General features: G+C 42.7%; 1 protein-coding gene across 1 annotated transcript; it reads left to right on the top strand.

Annotated features, from left to right (window-relative positions):
- Nucleotides 1–1,851: 1,851 nt before the first annotated feature.
- Nucleotides 1,852–22,630, top strand: HHEX (hematopoietically expressed homeobox). Its single transcript, XM_044420668.1, has 4 exons — nucleotides 1,852–2,218; nucleotides 10,457–10,635; nucleotides 11,305–11,355; nucleotides 14,349–22,630. Exons 1-4 carry the CDS (start codon nucleotides 1,852–1,854, stop codon nucleotides 14,580–14,582), a joined length of 831 nt encoding a protein of 276 aa, XP_044276603.1. The 3' UTR covers nucleotides 14,583–22,630.
- The last annotated feature ends 1,720 nt before the right edge of the window (nucleotides 22,631–24,350 follow it).

Below are 24,350 nucleotides of genomic sequence, written 5' to 3'. Positions count from 1 at the left end.
GTGGCAGTGCATCCCATAATTTAGCTATACATGTGTGAAGGGGTACTTTCTTTTGTCTGTCCTAAACTTTCCCCCAATCAGTTTCACAGGTTGATTCCGTCTCTGTGTGTAGAGGGAGAAAGAGAGAGAGGTCTTTCTCTCCATTTCCCCACTCCATTTCCTGGCTTTTGTGCATTTCCCCCATCCCAAAAGTTTGAAATACCTCTTCTAAGCCTTAGTGACTGGCAATTAGAGCTGTGAGGTAAATTGTGCTGCTGCTTTCGGTCCCCTCTCCTTTGGTCCCCCTTGGATGTGGCTCCCAGGCTTATCCAAAATTGGCACCCCCGTCTTGGATTAAGAGAAAAGTACCTGTCTTTCTCTGAATGAAACCGGCCCAGTTCAGGCAAGGTGGCATTTCTTGGGAGTCACTTTTTCTTCTTCGCGTGGGTTTAGCGGTACTCAATTGGAAACTGATCGGTAGTCCCAGTTCCCTTTGCTAGCATGATTTGCAGTTATTCCGACACACTGGCTGGAGGTGGGTGGGGGGCGGGGGAGAGAAGAGTCCTGTCGTATTCAGTGGGACCCACTTTCGAGTCAAAGAAACGGCGGGACTGGGCTGCGCATTTTGGTGCAAACCCCGCCGTTCAGGACGTCTTCGAAGTTCCCCTGGACTGCCCGGCGAAGAAGCATGCCTGGGATCGGAGTGTAGACGGAGCCACTCAAATATACAGGAATAGACCAGCCGGTGCCCTCCAAGTATGTTGGACTACAGCCTCTAGTATCCCCTGCATCGGCCTTGCTGGCTAGGGCTTAGAGAATGTGTAGTCCAAAACAGTGGGATGGCCTCGTCCCTACTGGAAAACCTGCTTCCACTAAACCTGTTTAGAAAGAGCTGGTAAATCTTTTGAGGACTACTGTTGTTAATTTCTTTCACGAAAATCCAGTGTTAGCGAAAGTTGTCGTGGGGGTCCCCTTTAATTCCCTCTCAACCGTATTTGTTTTGCCTCTCACCTAGTCCCGTCTTCCTCCTATGACCCTCCAAACACCGCCCTCGAAGCATGGCACGGTTACGGATGCAGACACACGATGGCTATGCCCGACGAGTCAGCCGGGTAGAGGAGAGCCGGCGGTCTGTCAACAGGCTGAATTAGCGCTCGCCTGGAGATGACCCGGCCTCGATAAAGCCATCCCCAGTTTTCCGCGAGGTGTCTCAAGAGCCCCTACGGGAGAGGCAGATTGTCCCAAGCCAATCACGAGCCCCGCAAGGTCGATACAACAGCCGGCGCTAAACTCGATGCCCTCCGGCCGCGTGGAACGGCAACTTCTGCGGAACTACGGCTCCGCCCCAGCCTTCCCGGCCCTTGACCGTTTACACGATATACGTGATCCGGCGTGGGGAAGTTGCGGCCGGGCTATCTGGAGGACGCGAGGCTGGGGAAGGCGGGAAGGGGCCTCTGGGACCATGCGCCGGTGCTGTTATTAGTGCTTGTCACTGAGCCGCCCCCTCCCGCTGTCCTGGGGAGCGACCCCGCCGCATTCCTGCCGACTTTCGAAAGCCGCTCGGGAGCAGCTGGGCTGCCTCGGAGCGGCGTGTGGATTCGCCCGGCGGTTGCGCCGCCCGCGCATGTGGATTGGCGCTGCGGGAAAGGCGGGGGCCGGGGCGTGGCTCCGCCTCGCTCGCGGCCGCCCATTGGCTGCCCCCCGCCCGGCAGGAAGCGGCTCCGCCCAAAGGCGCCGCCAGCTTGAAACCTGTGGGTCGGAGCGCGGACGGCGTCGGGGCGCTGGGCTCGGGCGCGCAGCAGGGCCGGGAGCGGGGCGGCGGGTGCTGGGCCAGCGGCGTGCTCGGGCGCGCAGGGGGCTCCGGGGCCAGCCATGCAGTACCAGCCCCCCGCGCCGGCCGCTCTGCCCCCGCTGTACGCGCCCACCCCGTTACTGCAGCCCGTGCACCCGACGCCCTTCTACATCGACGACATCCTGGCCAGGGGGGCGCCGGTGCCGCCGCCGCCGCCGCCGGCCGTGCCGTCGCCCAACTCCTCTTTCACCAGCCTGGTGGCCTCCTACCGGACCCCCATCTACGAGCCGACCCCTATCCACCCGGCCTTCCCGCACCATCACCTGGCCGCGGCGGCGGCAGCCTACGGGACGGGGCCGTATGGCCCGGCGCCCGGACCCCCGTTCTACCCGTTTCCTCGTGCCGTCAGCGATTACGCGCAAGCTTTCATCCGGCACGACCCCCTGGGTAAGCAACTTTCAGCCCTGCCCGTGTTCGTGGCACTGAGTCTGGGAGAGTGGCGGTAGGCTGGGAGGCTCAAGACCCCTCATCCGGTGTGGCGACCCCGGGGGAAGACTCTCCGCCGAGGCCCTTTAGCCCCGGGCTTCTACCTTGCTCTCCGTCTTAAGTCGTCGACTCGGTGTTCGTTTCACTCGCGAGGTAGCAGGCGCCTTAAGCAGCCGACTCAGCTCTCAAAAATCAAAATCATGGGGAAGTTTGGTTACGCCATTGAAATGTTTAATATATCGTTCGATCGATTTTATATGTATTAAAATTATATCATGTATGTATTATTTATATTGTGTATAAATGTATATATTTATGTATGCGCGCGTGTGTGTGTGTGTGTGTGTGTGTTTAAAGAAAACACCCAGATAAGATTAAAAAAAGACCGAGGAACGTGCAGCGATAATACCAGTGCAAGCACAGATGCCTGGAGTTTGTAAGTGGTTTGTGACATTTTTATTTACACTTTGATGAGCAGATAATTCCTGATTAATTTTTCCAGAATAAACGCCTTCTCAGAAACGGATTTCCTTAGCCCCGGGCTCGGCGCGGTGCACTTGCTGGTCTGCAGGTCCTGGCTGAAGTCACTTGGAAACACCATGTTTCGTTTGTGGCGACAGCCCACTTTGTTTGGCCGTCAAAGTGGTTGTCTCATCTGGTGTGCTCACCTAAATGCAGCCCTGGACTTGTTCATTCCAAAGCAATTCCTGCCGGTTTCCCTCTACTAGGTGACTGTGCAAAGAATTTCTTCATAATTTCAGGGGCCATAGCGTTTTGTTTTATTTTTTAAATTTCTGTTTTTTGGTACAACAGATTAACACACCTGAAATTTGGGGAAACAATATGCAAGTGTGTGTGTCTGTGTAGAGAACTGAAACTGCAACCTGAGGTTGCTGCTCTTGCCATGAATAACTTGAACCCTCAACCCATCAACAAGGGTAGAGCTGTTTATCTTTCCCCGCTGATCCTATGCATAAATATTTGCTTGAAAGGACATTTCAATGAATTTAATGGCAGTGTGTGCATTTAAAAATATAAAGGCTCCAATTCATACTCATCTGTGAGTAAATGAATATCATTTGGTTGGCCTTATGTACCAAGGTGTGTGTCCTTCAGGTGGACTTCTTGGCTACTCATTTAATTGTATCTATCCTATGCAGTTCTGTTCTGTAAAGGATGTGGGGGCGGGAGGCATCGAATGCGTTTGCTAAAAAATGTTCAGATTTGAAGCCATGGGATTGGTTTTCAGGAAAACAGGTTTAAATGTTAGGCAAATGTTGGATGTTGGGTTCACTACTGAGCCAAGGAAGGCGAAGACCGCTTGCCTATTTTTTGCTAGTGCCCTTTTGTGTGTGCTTACTTAAAAGTAGGAGAGGAAAGACTATGACCACTCCAATGTCCATGGTAATGTTGCATGCATTTATTCATTGCATTTATAAATGATAATTTATAAGAAGACGAAGAAGATTGTGTATACTCCCTTGGGCTCCTTTTCTTCAGGCAGCCCGAGATGGTGTAGATAATATGCCTCTTCCTTCTCTGTGTTATCTGTGCAATAGTCCTATGGGGTGGTGATAGGCCCAAAGACACCCAGTGAGTCTCTTGGCCGAGTTAGTGCTAGGACTTGGGTCTCCCCAGTCTCAGTTCAACACCCTGACCCCATGTTTTTGCTTGCTACCCCCACCTAATGTTTAAGATTGCGGGACTGGCTTGAGTTCGTGCAGTCTGAGAGGTTGCCAGCCCTTTTCCGTTCATACAGGATATCTTGAGCTTGTGATAGGAGTAAAATCTGGTTTCAGAAGCTGTTCAGAGCTTTCCTGGCCGCCCAGAGCAGCCTTTTCCCCGGGAGTCGTGCACACTGCAGATTATTTTATCGACATCCTCAATACAGACAAATTCAGGAAACACTCGGCTTCTGATAGCCCGGATCCGTTTTTCTGATATTGTTCATTTCCTCTGTGTGGGATGGAGCTTTATGACAGCTAAAATAACTTGTTGCTTCCTTTAAAAAAATAACCTGTTTTCACCAGAATTACTAAAGCCTGAGGAAATCTAAAATAACAATGTTACAATTTCAAAGGCTCTGAAGAAGGTGGCTCCCCTCCCACAAGCCAGCAGAGAGACCGTTTGAAACTCAGGTGATCCACATGTGTGCTCTGCTTTGTGCTTACTTGGAAGTAAATCCCACAGTGTTCAGTTGGAAGTTATTTTCTTAAGTAATTGTGCCTTCACAAGACTGTTACAAAGCCCTTATCTGAATTTGCTCAAATTGATTTCATTGCCAGAAAGTTAGGAGTCATTTAATCCATTCTGTTTCCACTACCCAAGCTTCACAATTGTTGTGATCCTAAACCTGCTTGCTACTCAGGAGTTAAGTTCACTGAGCTCTGTAAACATGATTAAGCTCATGCTGAGCAGATCTTGTATTTATCTGGCAAATCTTACTAGACAATTCCAAGTTAGGGCAATCTGGTTTGTGCAGTGGATTACTGCAATCCTATACTTGCTTTCCTGAGAGTAAGCTCTCTTGAGCTCAATGGACCTCACTTTTGTGATGAATTATATAAGATTGCACTGTAGGGTGCTGCAATCCTATACCCCCTTACCTTGATAGAAATATTGTCAGGCTGCAATCCTAAATGCCCTTAAAGTTAGTGTGGAACCTTCATTGGCACAGTGTGCTATTTCCCATGTTAGTGTTTCTTAAAGTGGATTTAAGTTAACCACTAAGATTGGGCACATGCAACCTGATGTGTAGGATTGCTTTTCATCTGTGGTGTCTATAACCCTCTGGAACTTTCTTCATGTGTACTAAGAATAGGCCTTATGGATTTTGTTTTTAACATACTGTTTTATTCTACTTGTTTTATGTTTTATTGTTCAGTACTCTGAAATTTCCATCCTGGAATATGAAGTGGTATCTCAATTTTGTAAATAAATACCAATCAGTAAAATAGGACATTCAATTTAATAACAGGATAAGAAATCAACCTACCTTGCAGAGTTTTTATGGAACAGGACAAGACTGACCAAAAATTTCAAACTCAGCTGTTAATTCTGGTTGTGAGATGCTGGAAAACAGGCAGTGTCCAGTGACTGCATAAGCTTCCTGAAAGCATCTAACATTGAAGGCAGACCTAGGCTATAGACTTTTGATCTGACTGGACCAACAAACTGACCTGTGTGTTTTTAACCTTTGGAACAAGCCCATAGTGTATTACATGTTTTTTTAAAAAAATCTAAAAAAATGATAACTAGTAAACTTACAATTATGCTCAGATGGGGATGCAAGTGACTAGTGATTCTCCTTATTTATTTATTTAGGAAATTTCTATGCCGCCCCATTCACCAAAGCCTCGGGGCGGCTCACAAAACATTAAAATGTAATACATTAAAAATATAAAACGAATTAACAATATAAAATAAGTCACCCTAACATTATACAGATGTTATGTTTTTCTTGGTCCTTTAAGGCTGCAGTATATGTTTTCTATCACTCTCTCTCTTTCATATAATTTTATTTGAGTAAGAGCCCAGAAAAAAACTTTTGCTATTGGACAAAACAATGCATTTGAACAGGATTTTGCCCATAAAAGTGTTTTGGCATTGAGGCCTAAAACTCTGTGCTCTGTTTCCTCTTGAATATACAGAATCTATGAAATTTCAAATTTAATTCAGACTACTGCAAAGGAAGGTAGCTTTATTATGATGCAACTGAGGAAGACAGAATTCCATCAGAAAATGATTTGAAGCCACACCACTTAAACTGGTGTGTATCACGATCAATAAACTTGTTAATTTGAAATCTTTAGTGTTTTTTAAAAAATAATTTATTTATTTAAAATGTTTAGATTCTGCCACCTCCTCATATATGCACATAAATAAAAAATATAATTGAAGGCAGACTATTTGACAACAGCTTTGTACAGATTACTTAGATAATACATACAAAAAGCACTGTGCAGCCTCTTAGTATTATTTTTGTTATTTTATTGAATTACACCCTGATCTCTATTATTTGGAAATAACTCCCTCTGGACCTTATTTTTTCTTAAACACATTAAACCTGAAAATAATGTATTGATCCACATGGTATTCACATCTGAAGAAACACACTTATGATTGGGATACAAATTCCAGTTAATTAAGGGTTTCAAGCTTTGTACCCAAGCTCATTTAGACCACAGGGAAGTCCCACTGGTTTAAAAATATAATCTGATTAAATGTATTACTTGGCTGTGGTAGAGGGGACTTACTCCTGTGTAAAAGTGTAAAGGATTGTAGGCTAAAAGAAGCCAATTAAAAAAAGGTACATTCCAACTAATGTAGGTTTGTTTTCTCCTTAAGGTAGAAACACAAAAATCCCCCTCACCACCACCTTAAATCTCACCTGTAAAATCTCATGGGGGTATGCCTCCAATATGCATATTATGATTGGGAGCTCTAGTTTCTTGTGTCCATATAAATGAAAGACGGAACACTCTGCTACTGTTTACTTAATTCCATTGCCTTTGGTAATAAAATTAATTCTACTACTTTGTGCTTCTAACTAAGCACAATTTTAAAAAGAGAGTGTAAACCCATAAATACGCTCAGCAAAGCCCAGTATTAGCAAGCAGAAGAGAATGAGATTGTTTTTCCTTTAAGGCAAATACGAGCAAAGACACTCAGGAAATTTTGTGAGAAATACTTTTGAAAAGGTGTTACTATCTTCTGGTCAGTTTATTGTGAGAGATAGGCAGTTGTTTAAATGACTTTAGAAGAGGATTAGATGCATTCATGCAGGACAGAACTGCTGTTAGCCATGCTGGTTAAATGAAACCTCCATGTAGAGAGGCAGTATATCTGAATACAAAATAGTGCTGCTCTCAGCGGTGGTAGCCTATTTTCCTCATGCCCTGCAAGTTAGTTCCTCAGAGGTATCAGGGTGAGTACTGCTGAGAAACTAGATGCTAGGGACAAAACTGCACGGGGCTGTTTTTGAGGGCTCTGTGCAAAAGTTTTAGTATATCAGGCTTTTATTGTGTGCCCAGGATTCCTAACTCACAGTAGTTTTCAGGGGCTTTACATGACATCATTGTTCTCCAGTGCCTCTCCTGTGTTTTCCAAGCATTTCTGTGGCTTAGTATGAGGATGATGAGCGTTTTCTTAGTTATTACTCTAAAGTGTGCTGAAGCAGAGTGGGTGTTTCCAAAATCGTGCTTCACTGCAGCACCACCTTACGGCTGTGTAGTAGAAGGTGCAGCAAAGCAGAGAAAGAATACCCTGGAAAAAAGCCCCATGTAAAGGATATGCTCTTATCCCACAATGAGTTAAACACCCTGCGTGGAGAAACGCCAAATGAACAGAGGCGTGACCTGTCTTTTAAAATGAATGCTAAGGGAACCTCCCAAGCTCAAAAGCAGTGAGGACTTACTAAATATTGGGATAAACTGGAGGGGGGAGGAATCCCAAAATCCATATAGTGTCAGTGGTCTCTCAAAATCCTGCATGTGAGCTCTGCAGGAACACCTGCCTGACCATGTTTGAAAACAGGAGCCTGGACCTTCTCAAGGGCAAAGGCTGCCGCAGTGATCCCGCTGTGCTTTGCTAGCAGTGCAGGGTGGGAGTCAGCATTGGGTGGCTTCCTTGTACTAGTGCAGTCAGTGCAAGGGAGGGAGGAAGCCTTGGGTGTTGTTTCTTCTTTTTTTGTGAGAGACCAACAGGAAACACATTGACGGAAATGTCACCATAACCTATTGCAGAGCAGCTGTAACTGTCCTTTCTGCTTGTCTGATGTACAGCTCAGAGAAGGCCATCGGTGAAAGTGATGAGAGAAGGAAGAGACAGGCCTGGGAGGGAAAAGGCGCAGGCTACCTAATATGCTCTTGCAGTGTGGCCTTAAAGCCATGGATTAATTACCCAGATTAACATCCGGTGAACCACCTGGCACTCCCCTGGCTTTCTGGTTAAGGGCTCAACAAGCTTCAAATGGCTTAATCCCAAAGTCCCATTTTGAGTGGAATTGACAGGGGCTATTATTAATGGCTGCTTCTGCAATTTAATATCTCTCTCTGTGGAGGGGGGTGGGCAATCTTATACAAACCTAAATTATTATTAGTGGTATTACACTGTGTGTATTTCCTGCCTTTTTGTTCTTGTGAGGAACCCAAGCTGGTTTACATAGCTCCTTTTAATCCCCAGAACAAGACCCCTATGAGATAGGCTAGGCTGAAAGTGAGCAACTGGTCCAAAGTTATCCAGTGAACTTCTGGGTTGAGTGGAGAGCAGAACCTGGATCTCCTAGGTTCCTAGTCCAATACTCTAGCCACTTCACCAGCACTCACTGGGCCTACTTCTGAGCAGTCATGTATAGGATTGTCTTGTGAGAGAGTTTTAAATTCCATTAAGAGCCAGTGTGGTTTAGTGGTTAAGAGTGCAAGACTGGGACTCATTGAACTGGGTTCTAGTCCCCGCTCAGCCATGGAGCCAACTGGGTGACTTTGGGCCAGTCACAGACTCTCAGACCCACTTACTTTACAGGATTCTTGTTGGGACAAAACTGAGAACAGCAGGAGGAGAATGATGTAAGCCACTGTGAGTTTTGTGTAAGAAAAAATGATGGGATATAAAGCTGATAAAGTTTTGGCAGAAAAAGTCCTGTAACCTCCAGCATTACTGGCTGGGGCATACTGGGAATGTTAGAGTTTTTTTCTGACAAAATATGCATAGAACAGCACCCTAAAGGTTTTTTTTAAAAAATGTATTAGAGTTTGATACCAAGGATATGCCACCTCTACATCACTAGATGAATGTGATGAATTAATTGATGATACAATCTAAAGAAGCTCTGGAGGATTTCAGACACCCTTGAGTTCAGTGGAACAGGGACTCAAAAACACAGTCCCATAAACTTGTACCTGTGACTAAGGCCCATGGATCTCAATAGGTTTTACTTGTGAATAGATGTGATTATGCTGTAGGTGGCATGCTGATCACCATTGAAACCCAAAGGTACCATTTAGCGTCTCCTGGGAAATAGTGTGGATCTCAAATCCAGAAAGCTGGGCAGCACCCAGACCTTAATTATTTATTGATTTATTCATTGCATTTGTATGCTCCCCCCACCCAGCCAGAAGGCTTTCTGGGCAGCTCACAGCAATTCAAATGTGTTAACCTTGGAAGAATTACATTTTTCTCGTAAATATTGAAGTTGTATATTGTAAGGGACTGTTTAAGAAAGGTGATAAACTTCATGTAGGTAAAGTAAATGAATGATTTCCATGGGTACAGATATGTTAGTCAATGAAACCTTATAATTGTCATAATAATTAAAGGCACAATCCTAAGCATTTAAGTAAGTCTTTTTTTCCAGTCTGAACATGCATAAAAATATATCATAAGTACGTCAGCCTTTAAGGAGCTACAAGATACTGTTAATCCAAGATCCTGTTAAGGAGCCACAATTTATCATGTTAATATATTGTGCCTTTTTGGATGTGAGAAGGCAAAACCAGGATACATTTACCAAAATGAAATTATCTCAGCTTTTGCAGAGAAATGCACAGCACAATCCTACCCTTGTTTTTCAGAACTCAGTTCCACTTCAGTGGGACTTACTCCTGGAGAAAGTGTAGGAGAGTGGCTTCAACCTCTTCTGAATGTGCAAACCTCTTTTACGATGGCATGTCCTTTGTTGTTTCTGTGTGCTTTCTTGGGAGGACTTCCTTGGTGTCTGCAAAGATTTTCAAGCGATTAAATTAAACAAGGGATACGAATGATCAAAGAGTGGGTGGGCTTCCTGCTCACCTTTCCTAAGTGGGTATTTCAAATTGAGGTGTTGTGGCCAATGCTGGTTCTATTTAGAGTGGACTGACTGGAATGAACTGGTTTTAAGTTAGTCATGACTAATGTTCATTTTGTTGGGTCTGCTCTAAGGACTAGCATTGGATACAACCCTAATTTGGTTCTGCAAAGGTTCACTTTGTGCCAGTTGTCCATATTACAGAATATTGTATGGGGTTCTGGAGGAAGAGAGGGGAGTGAGGTCACTTCCAATGAAACATCACTGGGAGTTGGAAAAGAGTTAGGAGAAAGTAGATGATCTATTGGGATTGCACTGAAGACTGTTCATCTGGTAGAGGGTGTTAAGGTGAACCGAAGGTTGGGCTAATGGGGCAACCTGCAGTTTCTTGTTTACACTCTGTCTGCCTCCTGCAGGAAAGCCACTGCTGTGGAGCCCCTTCATGCAGCGGCCACTGCACAAGAGGAAAGGAGGTCAGGTGCGTTTTTCCAATGACCAAACCATCGAGCTGGAGAAAAAATTTGAAACACAGAAGTACCTCTCTCCACCTGAGAGGAAGCGCCTGGCAAAGATGCTACAGCTCAGTGAGAGGCAGGTGAGCAGTACATAGGTAAACTCAGGGAGGTTTGTCATCTCACAGTTCAGAGATGTTCGTAGGGGATGGGGATGGGAAAGATTTTAATGAATAAATAAAGTAAGTTTTGAACTGAGATATCCCACTCAGGAAAAGTTTAGAGAATGCTAACTTGCCTGCCATCCAGCCCTGTTCAGAGAGGCACAGTAGAGCAATTTGAGTAAACTAAACAACAATCACCTTCCTTTCCCGCCACCTGTTTAAGATCCTTGCTAGAATTTGCATATGCTTTAGAAAAGAGTTATCATTGTTATTATTTGCTGTTTTTATTAATGGGTGCCCATAGTTCAGGAGCAAAATTTGAAATAAGGTTTCCTTCACTTTAAATTGCATGTCACTTTTGAAATAAGATTCAGCACATTTCTCTGAAACAGGAAGCAGCCTTTTTTAAAACAACAGTTCCTAGAGGCAGCCCAACCCTATGTGTGTTTACTGAGAAGCAAATCCCACTCTGTTCTATAAGACTTTCTTCCAAATAAGTGAGTATAGGATTATAGCCTGTGTGCAGTTAGTCATCTCACTGTATTTGAGGCTTATTTAAAGTTGTGTATATTAGAATTGCTGCACAGAACTTTCTATTGATCATTTCCTGTTAATGTCTCTTTCCCCTTCTTCCCCTTAATTTTTTAGGTTAAAACATGGTTTCAGAATCGCCGGGCTAAATGGAGACGCTTGAAACAGGTGGGCACAGATTCCCTCTAACAATTGGCTCATTGAATTTCTGCTTATTCACTCATGGGTTCACTTGATTTTGGATGTCTGTGGCAGCTGATTTGGAGGCTTTCCTCATCTGGGATTCTGGAGTGTTGCTTTTGATGGCACTAATTTTAAGTGCTCCGAAGTATTGACTCTGCTTTTGTGAGATGCGCTGATTAGATATGAAAGACTGAAACTTTCCTGAACGATCTTCCTTCTCACTATTATTTCTGGTGCTTGTTCCTCACTCCTGAAAACACCTCTCCCCATGCCTTCATTTGGGAGAATTACTTACAGGCATGTTTTCCAATGTTAGGGAGGTCAGAAAGAAAACAGCCTTCTGAATAATCCTTTTGACTCCAGTGGGCAGTGACTCTAGTTAAATGTCTCTAGGGATTAGTTAGCCTGGCTACAGCTGATTGATGCTCTGGTACCCTACAGGATGGATAACTGTAATGTCTTATGCTTGGGGTTGGCCCTGAAGACAGTCTGAAAGATACAGGTAGCTGGCAGAATTCAGCAGCCAGAATTGTGACTGGTTTGTGTAGGTGGAACTGCATCACATCCATTCTAAAATAATTTGCATGGGCTGCCATTTAATTTCTGAACCCAATTCAAGGTGCCTTAAATGGCTTGCAAGCCAAATGCTTTAAAGGACACATCCTCCCATACCAAACTACTGTAGAATTGTTGGGTGTGGGCTTTCTCCTGTTTTTCTGAGAGGTGAAGATACTGGGAGAGGGTCTTTACTTTGGTAGCCCCCCACACCTCTCTTGGAGAGTGTTTGTATTGTCACCAACACTATATCCTTTGGGTACCAATGTTTGTTGTCCTAGGGCATTTGAATCTGTTTATAGCTTAATGTTATTTGTAGGGTTTTTAACTGATTAGTAAAGAGTTTTTAATTCCTCTCATTTTTTTCTGGCTTACTGTTTGTATTTTATAAAGGCTATTTTATCTTTGTACAGTTCCCTTGAAACCATTTTTCTGGGAGTGAAGGGCAGCCTGGAAAAAGTTAAAATAACCAGCTTTATTCATAAGATTTTAAAACGACTTTCAGAATTACTCTGTAAGCAGGCTGGGAGATGGTAGTTACATAACATTCATCTGCATGAAAGCTTTAAGAACATTTGCTTACTTGATACTCACCTGCCTCTGATCCCCCCTCCCCCCAGTTTTCTATTCATTCTGGTCATGTTTTTTCCTACACTCCCTTCCCCTTACCCCACTTTTCCAGTTACTTGTCAGGAAGCCAAATACAGAAAAATATGTAATGTTGCTTAGGCAAAATCATGCCCTCCTACTCTACTTTATTCCAAAATAGTTATCCCCTTCCCCCAGTCACTAATAGGGTTAAACGTCCCCATGTCACCTATTAACTTATGTTGGTACCTGAGACTAATGTTGTGCCTAGATGGGAGTAATTCATCCACATTTAAAAAAAACCTATCAATATTATGTACAACTTTTTGATAGCCATGGTGGGACAGCTAGGTGATTGTAGACTCTGGACTTAATAGTCTTTCTGGCCATCCAACCCCTTTAGATGGCAGTGTGCTCGTATTACAATTGTTTCTTCAGGACTCAAGTAAGACAGCCCTATTGTGTTTGAGGGCACTCCAGTTCATTCTGAGGAGCAGGACCCTGTGGGTCTGCCCCAAGATCCCCCCCCCAGGTGCATACCTGTGTGGGAATAACTCCTACTGAACTCAGTGGTGCTTACATCAAAGTAAACACACTTAAGCTGCAATCCTATGCACACTTACCTGGGAGTAAGTCACACTGAAGTCAATGGGGCTTATGCATGTGTGATGATACGATGATACATAGGAGATTGCACAATAATATATTACAAGACTGGGGGCATTTCTCTCTTCTAGTCCAGAACAGATATGCCAAGTTGTCCATGTCTACTATTTCCATGGGGTAGCTTATGGAAACAAATAAAAAAATCTTGTGACACCCTGAGTACTAACAGATTTATTCTGGCATGAACAGCACAAAACTGCTTGTTGTTCATGTTAGCTATGTATCCCTCTGCTTATATATTGGGAAGGAGTTGTACAAGTCCAGTTTTAATTGGGGTTGTGGTTTTTGCCACTGATGAACAGATAATTTAAAGCTCTAGGGTGGCAGCATGTAGTGGTTAGAAAGTGGGCCTGAGACTGGGGAAGTATTTCCAGGTCTCCACTTGGGCATGAAGCTCATGGGGTAACTTTGGGTTGGTCACTGACTCTCAGAATAGCATATGTCACAGAGCTGTTGTGAGGATAAATTGAGAGCAAGAGGAGAACCCCCTAAGCCACCCTGAGTTCCTTGCCAGAGGAAGAAAGGTAGGATAAAAATGTGAGAATACATACAGTAAATAAATCAGGGATGGGACTTTTTTAAAGGTTAAGGGCCACATTCTGCCCAAGAAAGTGACTTGGGCACACACATACTTGTAGGATGCAGGACCAAAACTGAAAAGGGGAGGGGTAGCCCATTTATACTTATCCATTCACACACATGTCCCACTACACACAGTCATTCAGACTGCTGATCCCTACCAAACAAGCCAGTGCCCCATGAAGTGGTAATGGTCAGTGCTGAGATTCACTGAGCAAGCAGTCCTTTTACTTTCAGTGCGTTTGTTCAAATTAATTTCCATGGAGCAAATCCAACACAAAACCCAGATGGACTGGTCTGGGGATCACCTGCATTGTCTCTTTGACTGCTCCTTGTCTCCAGAGTCATGTGGCAGGTCATTTGGTAGGCAAAGAACTGGAAAGATCTTTGTACAGATGGCACTGCTATGGACTTTACTGGTAATTGTATGTACTAATAAATAGCCCAATATACTGTGGAAACAATAATTCTGCCATGGAAAAAGTAGTTTAATGTCTGTCAGCCCCTTCCTATCCTGTCGCCAACCTTGCTTGGTTATCCTAGGAGATTCTTCTCCTTCTTCATTCTGTATTTCCTTTGTTTGCCTTCAGGAGAACCCTCAAGCCAGCAAAAAAGAAGAGCCTGAAGATGGTGATTGTCACCAGGATGCCAGACAAGAAGGCTGCCCGAGTCCTGAGCAGGGTAAAGTGGCTTCTCCTGGCAGGTCACGGTACACCTCATCACCTGCTTCACAAGAAGAACTGGATTCTGACATCTCAGATGACTCAGATCAAGAAGTGGACATTGAAGGTGACAAGGGCTATTTCAATAGTCCCCATCCATAGTGTCTCTCTTGGGGAGAGAACTTCCCTCCGCTTGCACTTTAAGAGGAGTTGGCTTGACAAAACCAATCCCTGCTACAGAAGGAAAAGTTTCTCCTTCGATCTGTTGGGGAGGAAGAAAAGAAAAAGAGGAATCATGTAACTCTAACAGTCGGCATCCTTGTTCCATCCTTGATAGATGGAATGAATTAAAGGAACATACTGTTTTATATATACAAAGACAAATTAACTGATTTGGTTTATATCTTATTGGAAGTGTAATACTACACCTTTCTCCATGAATTGAGGGACAATGCTCCGTGGCCAGCTGAAAAACAACCACAACCAAAAGGAAAATGAACTTTTCAATTTCCAAGGGAGAATTTCACTTTTGGAGCTGAATGCTTTAAGAAAGATGTCACAAAACCAATGGAATGCAGAACTGAAACATGAATTTTGCATGGGGTCAAGGGAATTATCTTCATGAAAGTGAGGAGAGGATGGGTAATAGGTCTCATCAAGGTCACTGTTCTTCATCTAATGAGAACGGTGCAATGTGTGATATGTGGACACTAAATCTATGAGTTCTTAAAGATTAAGGTAGGGAGCAGAAGAAAACTGCCTTCTTTTCCAGCACGTTTTCCATGGTAGAGACCTGAGCAGTCTCACCCTTCCCTGACCTGTTGCTTTGAAGATGAACACACCTATTGTTCACAGTCAGCATAGCAACACTTGGTTGGGGAAGGATGTGTATTTCACTAGACCCTTTGTGGTTTACTGACACATTTTAACTTCACATGGCAAGAGAAAAGGCATGGCCTGAGAGCACATGATGCAGCCACCTTGTTGACACTAAGCAAATCTGCGACTGGTCAGAGCACAGATAGGAGACCACCTAAAAATCTCATGCCTGTTATCTTGAATTCCATGATGCAAACATACAAAGTTGGATATAAATAGAGCAAATATTCTAAGAATTTATATTCTTCTGGCTCTGTGTCAGATTAGGCATCAGGGACCCCTAAGTTTTTAGGTTGGTGGGCACATTTAAAATTTGGAGAGAGTGTTGCAGGTGATCACACGAAATGGCTGCAATGTCCAGTCAAAGTGGCTGCCATGATGAGCATGGGTGTTCACAAAACGCTCATTTCCCAGTAGACAGTCTTATGAGATTAAAAGAAAAGTAACTTGGCCAAGAACCTAAATTCGTACGAGGCAAAGGTGGCATCTGAACTCTGAAACAAATTTTAAGTAAAAATCAGGAAGGACAAGGAGTTTTGGCACATACAAAAAACAGTGTCACACTGGAGAACTCAGGCTAATCTATGTTCATTGATCTCACATAGGTCTATATCCTCTTAGTCTAGCTTTCTTGCAAGAATTTCCCAAACCAGCAGGCACTTGGATGTTCCACCAGGAAGTTGCAATCAGTTTGCTCAATGCTACTCTGTAGCCCCCATGCATAAAGAGAAACAAACAGTGCAGCCTTCTGTGTGTTTACTCAGAACTACTCCTGTTGAGTTCAGTGACACTTCTAGCTAAGTGACTGTCCTGTACGACAGCCTTCTCCAACCTGGCATCCTCTGAATGTGCAGGACTTCAGTTCTCATCATGCCTAGCCAGTACACCATGCTGCATTTGACCATGCTGGATGAAGGATGATGGGAATTGTTATTTGATGCATCTAAAGGGCAACTTGCTGGGGAAGAGTGCAGTAAAGGGGGTTTATAACTATGCAGTCTATCTGGCCATTTATATGAATGCAATATTTTTCAAATGTTTGTATATTTGTGAAGGTTGGACCCAATGGCCTTCTTGGCCCCTTCCAACTCTTTTCTTCTATGATTCCATGACTAGAGCTAAAGGCAATTTGACAGCTAGGCTGTCTGACCTAAAAGTCTTGCCACATAATTCTGTATATGTGGGTATCTGCAGTGTTTAATCAGAACTTGGCTACTTGCTACATTTATTGGGTCAAAGGAAGTGTGTAAGCCAGGCTGTGGGACATTTGCATGGACACTTTAACAAGGCTTGTCTGACTTTACAGCACTGATTTTTCTGTTGTCTGTATTGTTGTTGCATATGCTTGCTCTCTATTTCACATAGACTGGCTCTGATAATTGAGAATTCTGAAACTTCTCTGCAGATAGACTGAAAATAGTTGTGGGAGAGGGAATCATAGGCAAACTCAAGTAGAAACTTGCCTTATACCAAGTCATTCTATCTAGACAGTTACTGTCTGTTCTGACTGGTTGCAGATCATTTGCATCAACTGCTTCCTGGTCCTTTCAACTAGAAATATTTGAGTAGCCTTCTCCAGCCTGGTGCCATCCAGATGTTTTGGACTGCCACTCTCATCATCCCTGGCCATTGGCCATGGTGACCAGGCCTGATCGGAGAAGCTGTTCTCAACATCTAGAGAGCACCTGTGACAAGCTGGTACGTCTTTATCTCCACCCTGTGAAGTAGGACCATGCATAAGAAACCTGTGTTAGCACCACCACCACCCACATAGTGTTTCTAATGGCACCAGCATATTAAATTCTTACTGGATTTAAATATTGACAGCTCATAACTTAAATATATGGGGAATCCAGTTCATGGCTTTTGTGGATGACAACAGAGTTAGATAACATTGGGTGACAATGGGGTTAAAGGTGTTCTGATGGAGACTGTGCAAAAGCTGAATTATTTCATCTTCCTTCACCTCGGATGTGGGGCACATACCTGTGTCTGTTTCAGGAAGCGAGTCTAAGGAACCCAAGCAGATAGTGGTGGCAAGGGATGCATGTTTTGACCTTATTGACAAATTGAAGCTAACACATAGTAGCCATGAAATTTGAAATTGCCAGTCTTCCAACAAAAATATGGAATATGGTCCCTAAGATCAGAGACTAGAAAATGGCCAATACAATGCCAATTTTTCCATAGGGATCCAGGGAGAATCTGGGAAATGACAAGTTGGTTATATTAACATCTGCTCTGAGTAAATTGATAACAGGCACACAGAAGGACAAGCCGTGTTGAAAAAAAATTAAAAAGGCATCCACGTAGGTAAGTTCTATCTCACTAACCATTTATCGTTCTGGGAGTGTCAAGAAACAGGTGGGCAGGGATAGACTTGGAGTTCCAAACGGCCTTTGCTGAAGTCCTTCACCAAGGACTACTGAGCTACCTTAGCACTCATAGAATAAGAGGAAGGGTCATCTTATGGATTGGACTTTTAATTTTTAAAATTATTGTATGTTATTTTGTATGCCATCCTGAGTGGATTCTACCCTTGAAGATGGTTTAGAAATAATTTTAGAAAGATAGGTAAATAAATTGATAGAAAGCAGAGAGTAGAAATGGCAAATTCTCCCAAACGAGTGAAGTAATCAGTAGAATCCAACAGAGATCTGTTTTTTAACTAGTTTATAAATGATCTGTTACTAGGAGTGAACAATGACACTCCCAAGTTTCCACACAACAGAAAATTATTTAGGGTAGCTAAAACAAAAATGGATTATGAGAAGCTCCAAAACGATATCTCCAAATGGGGAGAAAAAGCACTAAAATGGCATATTCAGTTCAGTGTAAAAGTAAATTATGCAAAAGGTTCTCCATTTACATAAGCATTGAGGATAATTGAGCTAGTGGGGACTTACCAAGGAAGAGATCTTGAATTATGGTGGACAGCTTAATAAAAATGTCAACCTAGTGTATGGCTACTGTGAAAAGGGCTAATTCCTTGTTAGGTATATAATTAAGAAAGGCATCAAAATTTATTGCTATCAATTTGTCTCTAACTTATGGTGACCTTATGAATGAATGTCCTCCAAAATATCCTGTCCTTGAGGTTGTGGCTTCCTTTCTCGTGTCCATCAATCTCATTATTTGGTCTTCCTCCTCTTCTCCATTCAACGTTTCCTAGAATATTAAAAACACAGCTACGAATATCATACTGCCCTTATACAAATCTCTTGTGCAACCACACTTGGAAAACTGTATTGATCTGATCACTGCACCTAGAAGAGGATAATGTGGACTTGAGAAATGTGCAGTAATCCTGTGTATATTTAGAAAGAAAAAAACTGGGGAAAGATGGAGGTTGTAGACAGTTTCTACACAGGATTGTACTCTAAAATGATCAAAGGGCTGGAGCAACTCCCCTATGAAGAAAGGTTACAATATGGAACTTATAAGACAAGTGAAAGGGGTCGTGATAGAACTGTAAAAAAATTATGCATGATGTGGAAAAAATGGATAGGGAGACATTTCTTCTCATGCATAATACTGGAACTCAATGGAGTCATCCCATGATTGATGGGAGATTCAGAATAGGTGAAAGGCTACCAATTTGGATGGCTTTAAGGGGAAATCAGACAAATTCATGGAGGGTGCCATTATCAGTGGGTACTAGGACTGATGATGCTAAACTGCTGCCAGTATCAGAGGCAGTATGCCTGTGGGAAGCATGACAAAGGTGCTACTGCACTCACTCCCCACTTGTGGCTGCTCTTACATTCTTCTGTTACGTTCTTATGTATGGGGAAGGATGGCGCCCTGTTTCAGAGCCTCCTTTAAACTCTTTAACAACCAGGTCAGTGTGCTTACCAGGCAGAGCGATGCATGGGAAAGCACTTACAGGCTAGATAAGAGAATTAAGCAAAGTCTGGCTTTCAGTCTAATATATTTTTAAAGTTTCAAGCCAAGGGAAGTTGAGGAGTAGTCAGTTGGTTTTAAAAATCAAACAAATCAAACCAGCTCACTCAATGGTGTAAGCCGGTGTGATGTAGTGGTTGTGGGACTGGAAGGCAGGAGATCTGGGAGGAGGAGAATTATGTAAGCCACCTTGAGTTCCATGGAAGGAAAAGAGGTAGGATATAAATTAAACAAGCAGCTTTCACGTATGAGGAGAGGCCCACCTACGGCTTTGTGGTTGAGCACAGTCCTCTTTGCTATCTAGGCAAAGACGAAGGGAAATCTAAAGAAGCCCAATGCCAGAGGGCAGCTCTGTGAGTCTATTGTAGCAAAAACAGCAAAGAATCTTGTGTTATCTTAAGACTAATCCTATTTTAAAATTAGCTTTTGTGGAATATAACCCCCTCATTGGTTGCATGGAATATTATGGAGTGTGTCTCATTGTTTATACACTACATGGGGTTGGGGTTGGGGTGGGGGTACAGATGAAAAACAGTTAAGAAATTCAGTGCGGAAAGTACTGGTGGTGACAATCACATGAACAGTGGTCACACATAGCCCAGCTTTTGCTGATAACATCCTAGCACTAGGTAAACCAAGTGTTTGGTGTGATAAAATCCATAAGTCAAGCCTCTGACAATAGAATTTAACCTGGTGATGCATTCTAACTCAGCAGTTTTTCACCTTTGCTTCAAAAGAGCCATGTTAACGTCCATTGGGAGCGTCCCGGGAGGCTGCTATTGTTTCTGAAAATGGCAATTTTTGATACCAGATTTGTGACCATTATTTGTCTTGTATAGAAAGGATGAGGGCATTGCTGACCAATGATGGTATATAGATCATATTAGAAGATGAAGAGGTGGATGCACCCACGGTGAGGTGGATGCTGTTATAAAGCCCTGAAATAGTGTTTTCAAAGTAGGCAAGAGGACAGAGCTGGCATCTGAAATGGTTGCAGAGTCTGAACATTGTGTTTATATCCTTGATCTATGGCCTGTTCGTGCTACTAGGTAGTTGCTTTAGGTTGGGGGACTGTCTAAAAAAGTATAGGCTTCTTGTGCAAGTTCTGTGACAGGGAGGGGTGGTTGTCCAAGGGAGGCTGAAGATCATTGACAGAATGTTTGATGGTTTTAGCTTCAAACTCAACAGGACAAGCAGTGTTCTGTGTTCCCTTTTCTCCTCCTCCTCCTGAATTTTGGACATCATGGCTCAGCAATCTTTAGATATGGCTGCTCTAAGCAATGATACTGTATTGCCACCACCTGGGTTCTTTATCGCTGCATGATACTACCATGCTCACCAAAGTCTGCCTACAGGCCAAATCTCCTGAGGAACATAATAGAGGTATACCTTGGTTTGTTACTTTTTGTAAAAAGATATTTCTGGAAAGAGGAAAGGTAACTGGTTAGGGGAAGAGTTTTGGTTCATTGTAGCACCAGGATGGGCAGGGTGTGATAGGGAGAAAACTTGGGATCTTCTGCATATTAAACAAGGTGAATTTCATCACAGAGCCATGATCTTGTCCCCATGGGCAAAGCTTGAGCTTCAGCCAGACTTTATCTTTGCTTATCTTGTGTCGCCTTCAGTGGTTCATTGTTCCTGTTTCTCCCCCTTTAACTCCTAGGAACAAAGAAAAATGAGATGAGGTAAGATCAAGAATGGACAGAGGGAGGGTTACATAGTCAATGCCTATTTTGGAGGAACTTCAGATTTCCCAACATGCTTTTGTGATAATGACAGTGATGATGTAAGATGGAGCAAGGCTTTAAATTACCAAGGAAATAAGTTCTTCATATGCTCAAATGCATTTATATAATTCACACACTATAGAAGTAGGCCTTCTAACATTATAGAATTGGCTCTTCTAGAGACAAGACTCAAATGAAACATTCCAGAACAATCACACTAAAGATGCAGCCCTAATCTCTTTGCTTGAAAATAACTTCTTTTGTATTTACTGGGGCTGTCTTCTCAGTGAATAGGCACATGGATTTCTGTGCACAGTGAGCAAGGAGTAAATTCTAAGGTGGGATTTTGTTTTGAGTAAATAGTTACCAATTGGTGTGGAAGGTTCAGTTGCGTGAAATATGGCAACTAGGCTGCTAACCAGTGCGTAGAACTGGAATCTTGTGACACCTGTCCTAAAAGACCTGCATTGATTGCCAGTTGCTTTCTAGGCTCAATTCAAGGTGTTAGTCTTAACCTTTAAAACCATAGGGGTCCGATGCAATGCAAGTTTAAATGAGAGAAAAGGCCTACAATTCCCAGCTTGTCCCAGCCAACTATGCTATCTAGGGTCTGCTGGGAATGTAGGCCATTTTCCCCCTATCTAATTGCATAAGATCACACCTTAAATGGCTGTGGCAGACCTGAGAGATCACACATGTCTCTGAACCTGTCCTAATAAATATCTGAGGATGCCATTACCCACAAAGGTAATAAGATGGCTTTCACCTACATTCCTTCTGAATGATGGCATGTGTCCCATCAAGAATATATTGTTTCCCACTTCCTTGGACTTGAGAATGTCTGGAGTCATAATTTCAAGTTAGCCTTTGAAATATGTGTACTTTCCATGGATTTAGAGTTTTTAATATTCTTGTTACTGTTTTTGGGTTGTATTGTTTTAAATTGTTGTAACTGTCTTGATGACTTTTTAGTAGATAAAGTGGTATATAAATGTTAATTATAACCTTTCAGTAGTGTATGGGGTTGAAGGAAATTGGGGTAGGGCCAAAAATACAAGCATATTGTAGTTTAAGGGTGCAATCCTTTGCCAGCTTAGATAGAAAAAAAAGACACACAGCTCTCAGCATGCCCCTTCCTCCTGTGCTGTCAGGAGTATGCCAGGAGCTAGAGGCCATTTTTCTATTAAAAACTTGCATAGGGTTGCATGTTAAAGCTCTTACTGCCAGTAACAAAGCCATAAGAAAGGCATTTCAACCTTTCAGAATGGGAAAAACTGCACATAACTGGAAAACTGACGAATGATTGATAGCTGCGGGAACGTGAAGGGGAAGGGTGAATTCCCATCTGGAGAACCCAGGAGGGCCAGATCCCTGAACATAAAGTTCTATACCCAGTCTGCTCTGATCTGTAATGGCTTTCTATGTCTTTTCATGCATCTGCTACCTGACCTTTTTTTTAACCTGGAGATATCAGGGATTGAACCTGGGACTTCAGCATGCAAAGCTGCTGAGTTGGGGTTACTGTTCAAAGCTTCAGTGGGCAGCAGGCTTTAATCATTAACTTTAATCACCCACATCATCAGCTGTGTCCTTCCAAATTCCTGTTATAATGCTGCAGAATATCTTGTAAAGAATATCTGGGCCTGGTTTCATGGAAAAGTGGCACATATCTTTTATAAATAAATAAACAATTTTACCCCCTGTCCCTCTTTTGATGATAAAAATGTGATGTAGCTTAGTAGCTAAGAGCCCAATCAGGAAATCCTCTGTTCAAATCTGGGCTCAATGGCCTAAAGGAAACCACTGTACCTCTGCAATATCAAGATAACAAGACTGATTACCTTACAGCCACTTCCTTTTCAACCTGATGTCCTCTGGATGTTGGACTGCAACTCCTTTCGAAGTTTTTCTGCTGGTCTTCCAGTGGAAGGGAGAGAAGTGACTGAATGTGTCTCTTTTTGACTGATGTCATCACAGTTCAAATTACCTTGTGGCATTATGTGGGAAACTGACTTTTCTTTTTAGCTTTCTTCAAAATAAGGAGGCACATCAGGACTAGCCAAAGTTAGGGAAGGAAAATCCTCACATCTGGTCTTTCTGGTTGGCAAGACCAGGTCAAGTCATTGGCAGGAGCTTTCCTATTGTATTTTTTAATGCAGCGCTCACCACTTCCCTTTTCTACCTTGACATTATTTTGATGTTCCAGGAGAAGGCAGCCCTTTGAAGGGTTTCTTCAGGCATTTCATACAGGCAGCTGTTTTTAATGGGAAAATGTTTAGGAAAGGAAAGCTTCCAGTTTAAATCCTCACAAAACTAGAGATTTAAATCAGAAACAGGGAGGGGAGGGAAGACAGGGATGGGAACACCTTTCAGGTGGGCACTTTTCTAGAAATACAGCATACAATAAGGGATCAGTCAGCAAGCTTCAGTTCTAATTCTATTGTGAAGAGAACAGTTACTTGAAAGTAGGAGCACAGCATTTGTTCTAATCCATCCATCCATTGATTAATGTGGTTTGATATGACTCAAAAGCACAACCCAATTAATCAAGTGAGACTTAACAAAAATTATGTTAGAATAGTTAAATAATTGCTGGGGGGGATGCTTATGTTAAGATAGTGTCTCAGGTATATGTACCTCCAATATATATAGATCAATATATATTATTTGATCTTCTAAATAATTGTCCTTGATGCAATCTTATGCATGTTTAGCAGAATTTCTTGAGGCAAGCTAGGAGCTGTAGAATGTCTTTTGTTTATGCATATATAGGACTGTGCCCTTAATTGCATGTGAATTTAATGCATCTCACAAGATTTTTTTGATAGGATGGTAGCACAAATTTGGAATAAACTGTGATCAGTCCCAGAAACATACCATTGGCATTATTACCTTTCAAGTATTTTAGTCTCTTAAATCTCTAAATTCCTGACCACTGATCATGATGGATGGGGCTTCCCTGAGCTGTGGTCAAAAACATAGTTAGGGAATGAGTGTGGGTCTTCCTTGTTGTGCCTTTAGAAGAGCAATATCATTGACAGAAACTTCTTATTAGCAACTTTCTTTGGTCTGCAAGGAAGGGAAAGATCTTTCCCATTGAATTCCTGGATATTTTCTAAGATTGTATGTTAAGATACTTAAAAAGTTAAATGTCATACTTATAACATGGGTACATTTCCTAGTTCTGCTCTTTTATCCAGTATCAATGAAGTATTGGAGCAATCTATAAGCAGAACCATTAACCATCATCAAATTGAACAGAAAATGTCATAACTGCCATCCAGTTTATTTTTTTAACCCTCCCTCCATTTTTGATATTTACACTGAATTGGTTTGGTCACAAACTTTAAGTTGCCTTTAATTTAGGTGGGAGCACCAGTTTAACATTCCTGTTTAAATCAATGGGATTTTAGGGCCAGAA

This window comes from Varanus komodoensis, unplaced genomic scaffold (genome assembly GCF_004798865.1).
Source record: "Varanus komodoensis strain SLA01 unplaced genomic scaffold, ASM479886v1 scaffold11, whole genome shotgun sequence".
NCBI classification, from domain to species: Eukaryota; Metazoa; Chordata; class Lepidosauria; order Squamata; family Varanidae; genus Varanus; species Varanus komodoensis.
The sequence above is the reverse complement of the archived record's forward strand: the minus strand, read 5'-3'. Positions and strand labels throughout refer to the sequence as shown.

Coding starts and splice junctions, on each gene's coding strand:
- HHEX (XM_044420668.1), top strand. CDS start 1,852: ATGCAGTACCAGCCCCCCGCGCCGGCCGCTCTGCCCCCGCTGTACGCG. Junction 10,636..11,304: donor TACAGCTCAGTGAGAGGCAG/GTGAGCAGTACA, acceptor TTAATTTTTTAG/GTTAAAACATGGTTTCAGAA. Junction 11,356..14,348: donor AATGGAGACGCTTGAAACAG/GTGGGCACAGAT, acceptor GTTTGCCTTCAG/GAGAACCCTCAAGCCAGCAA.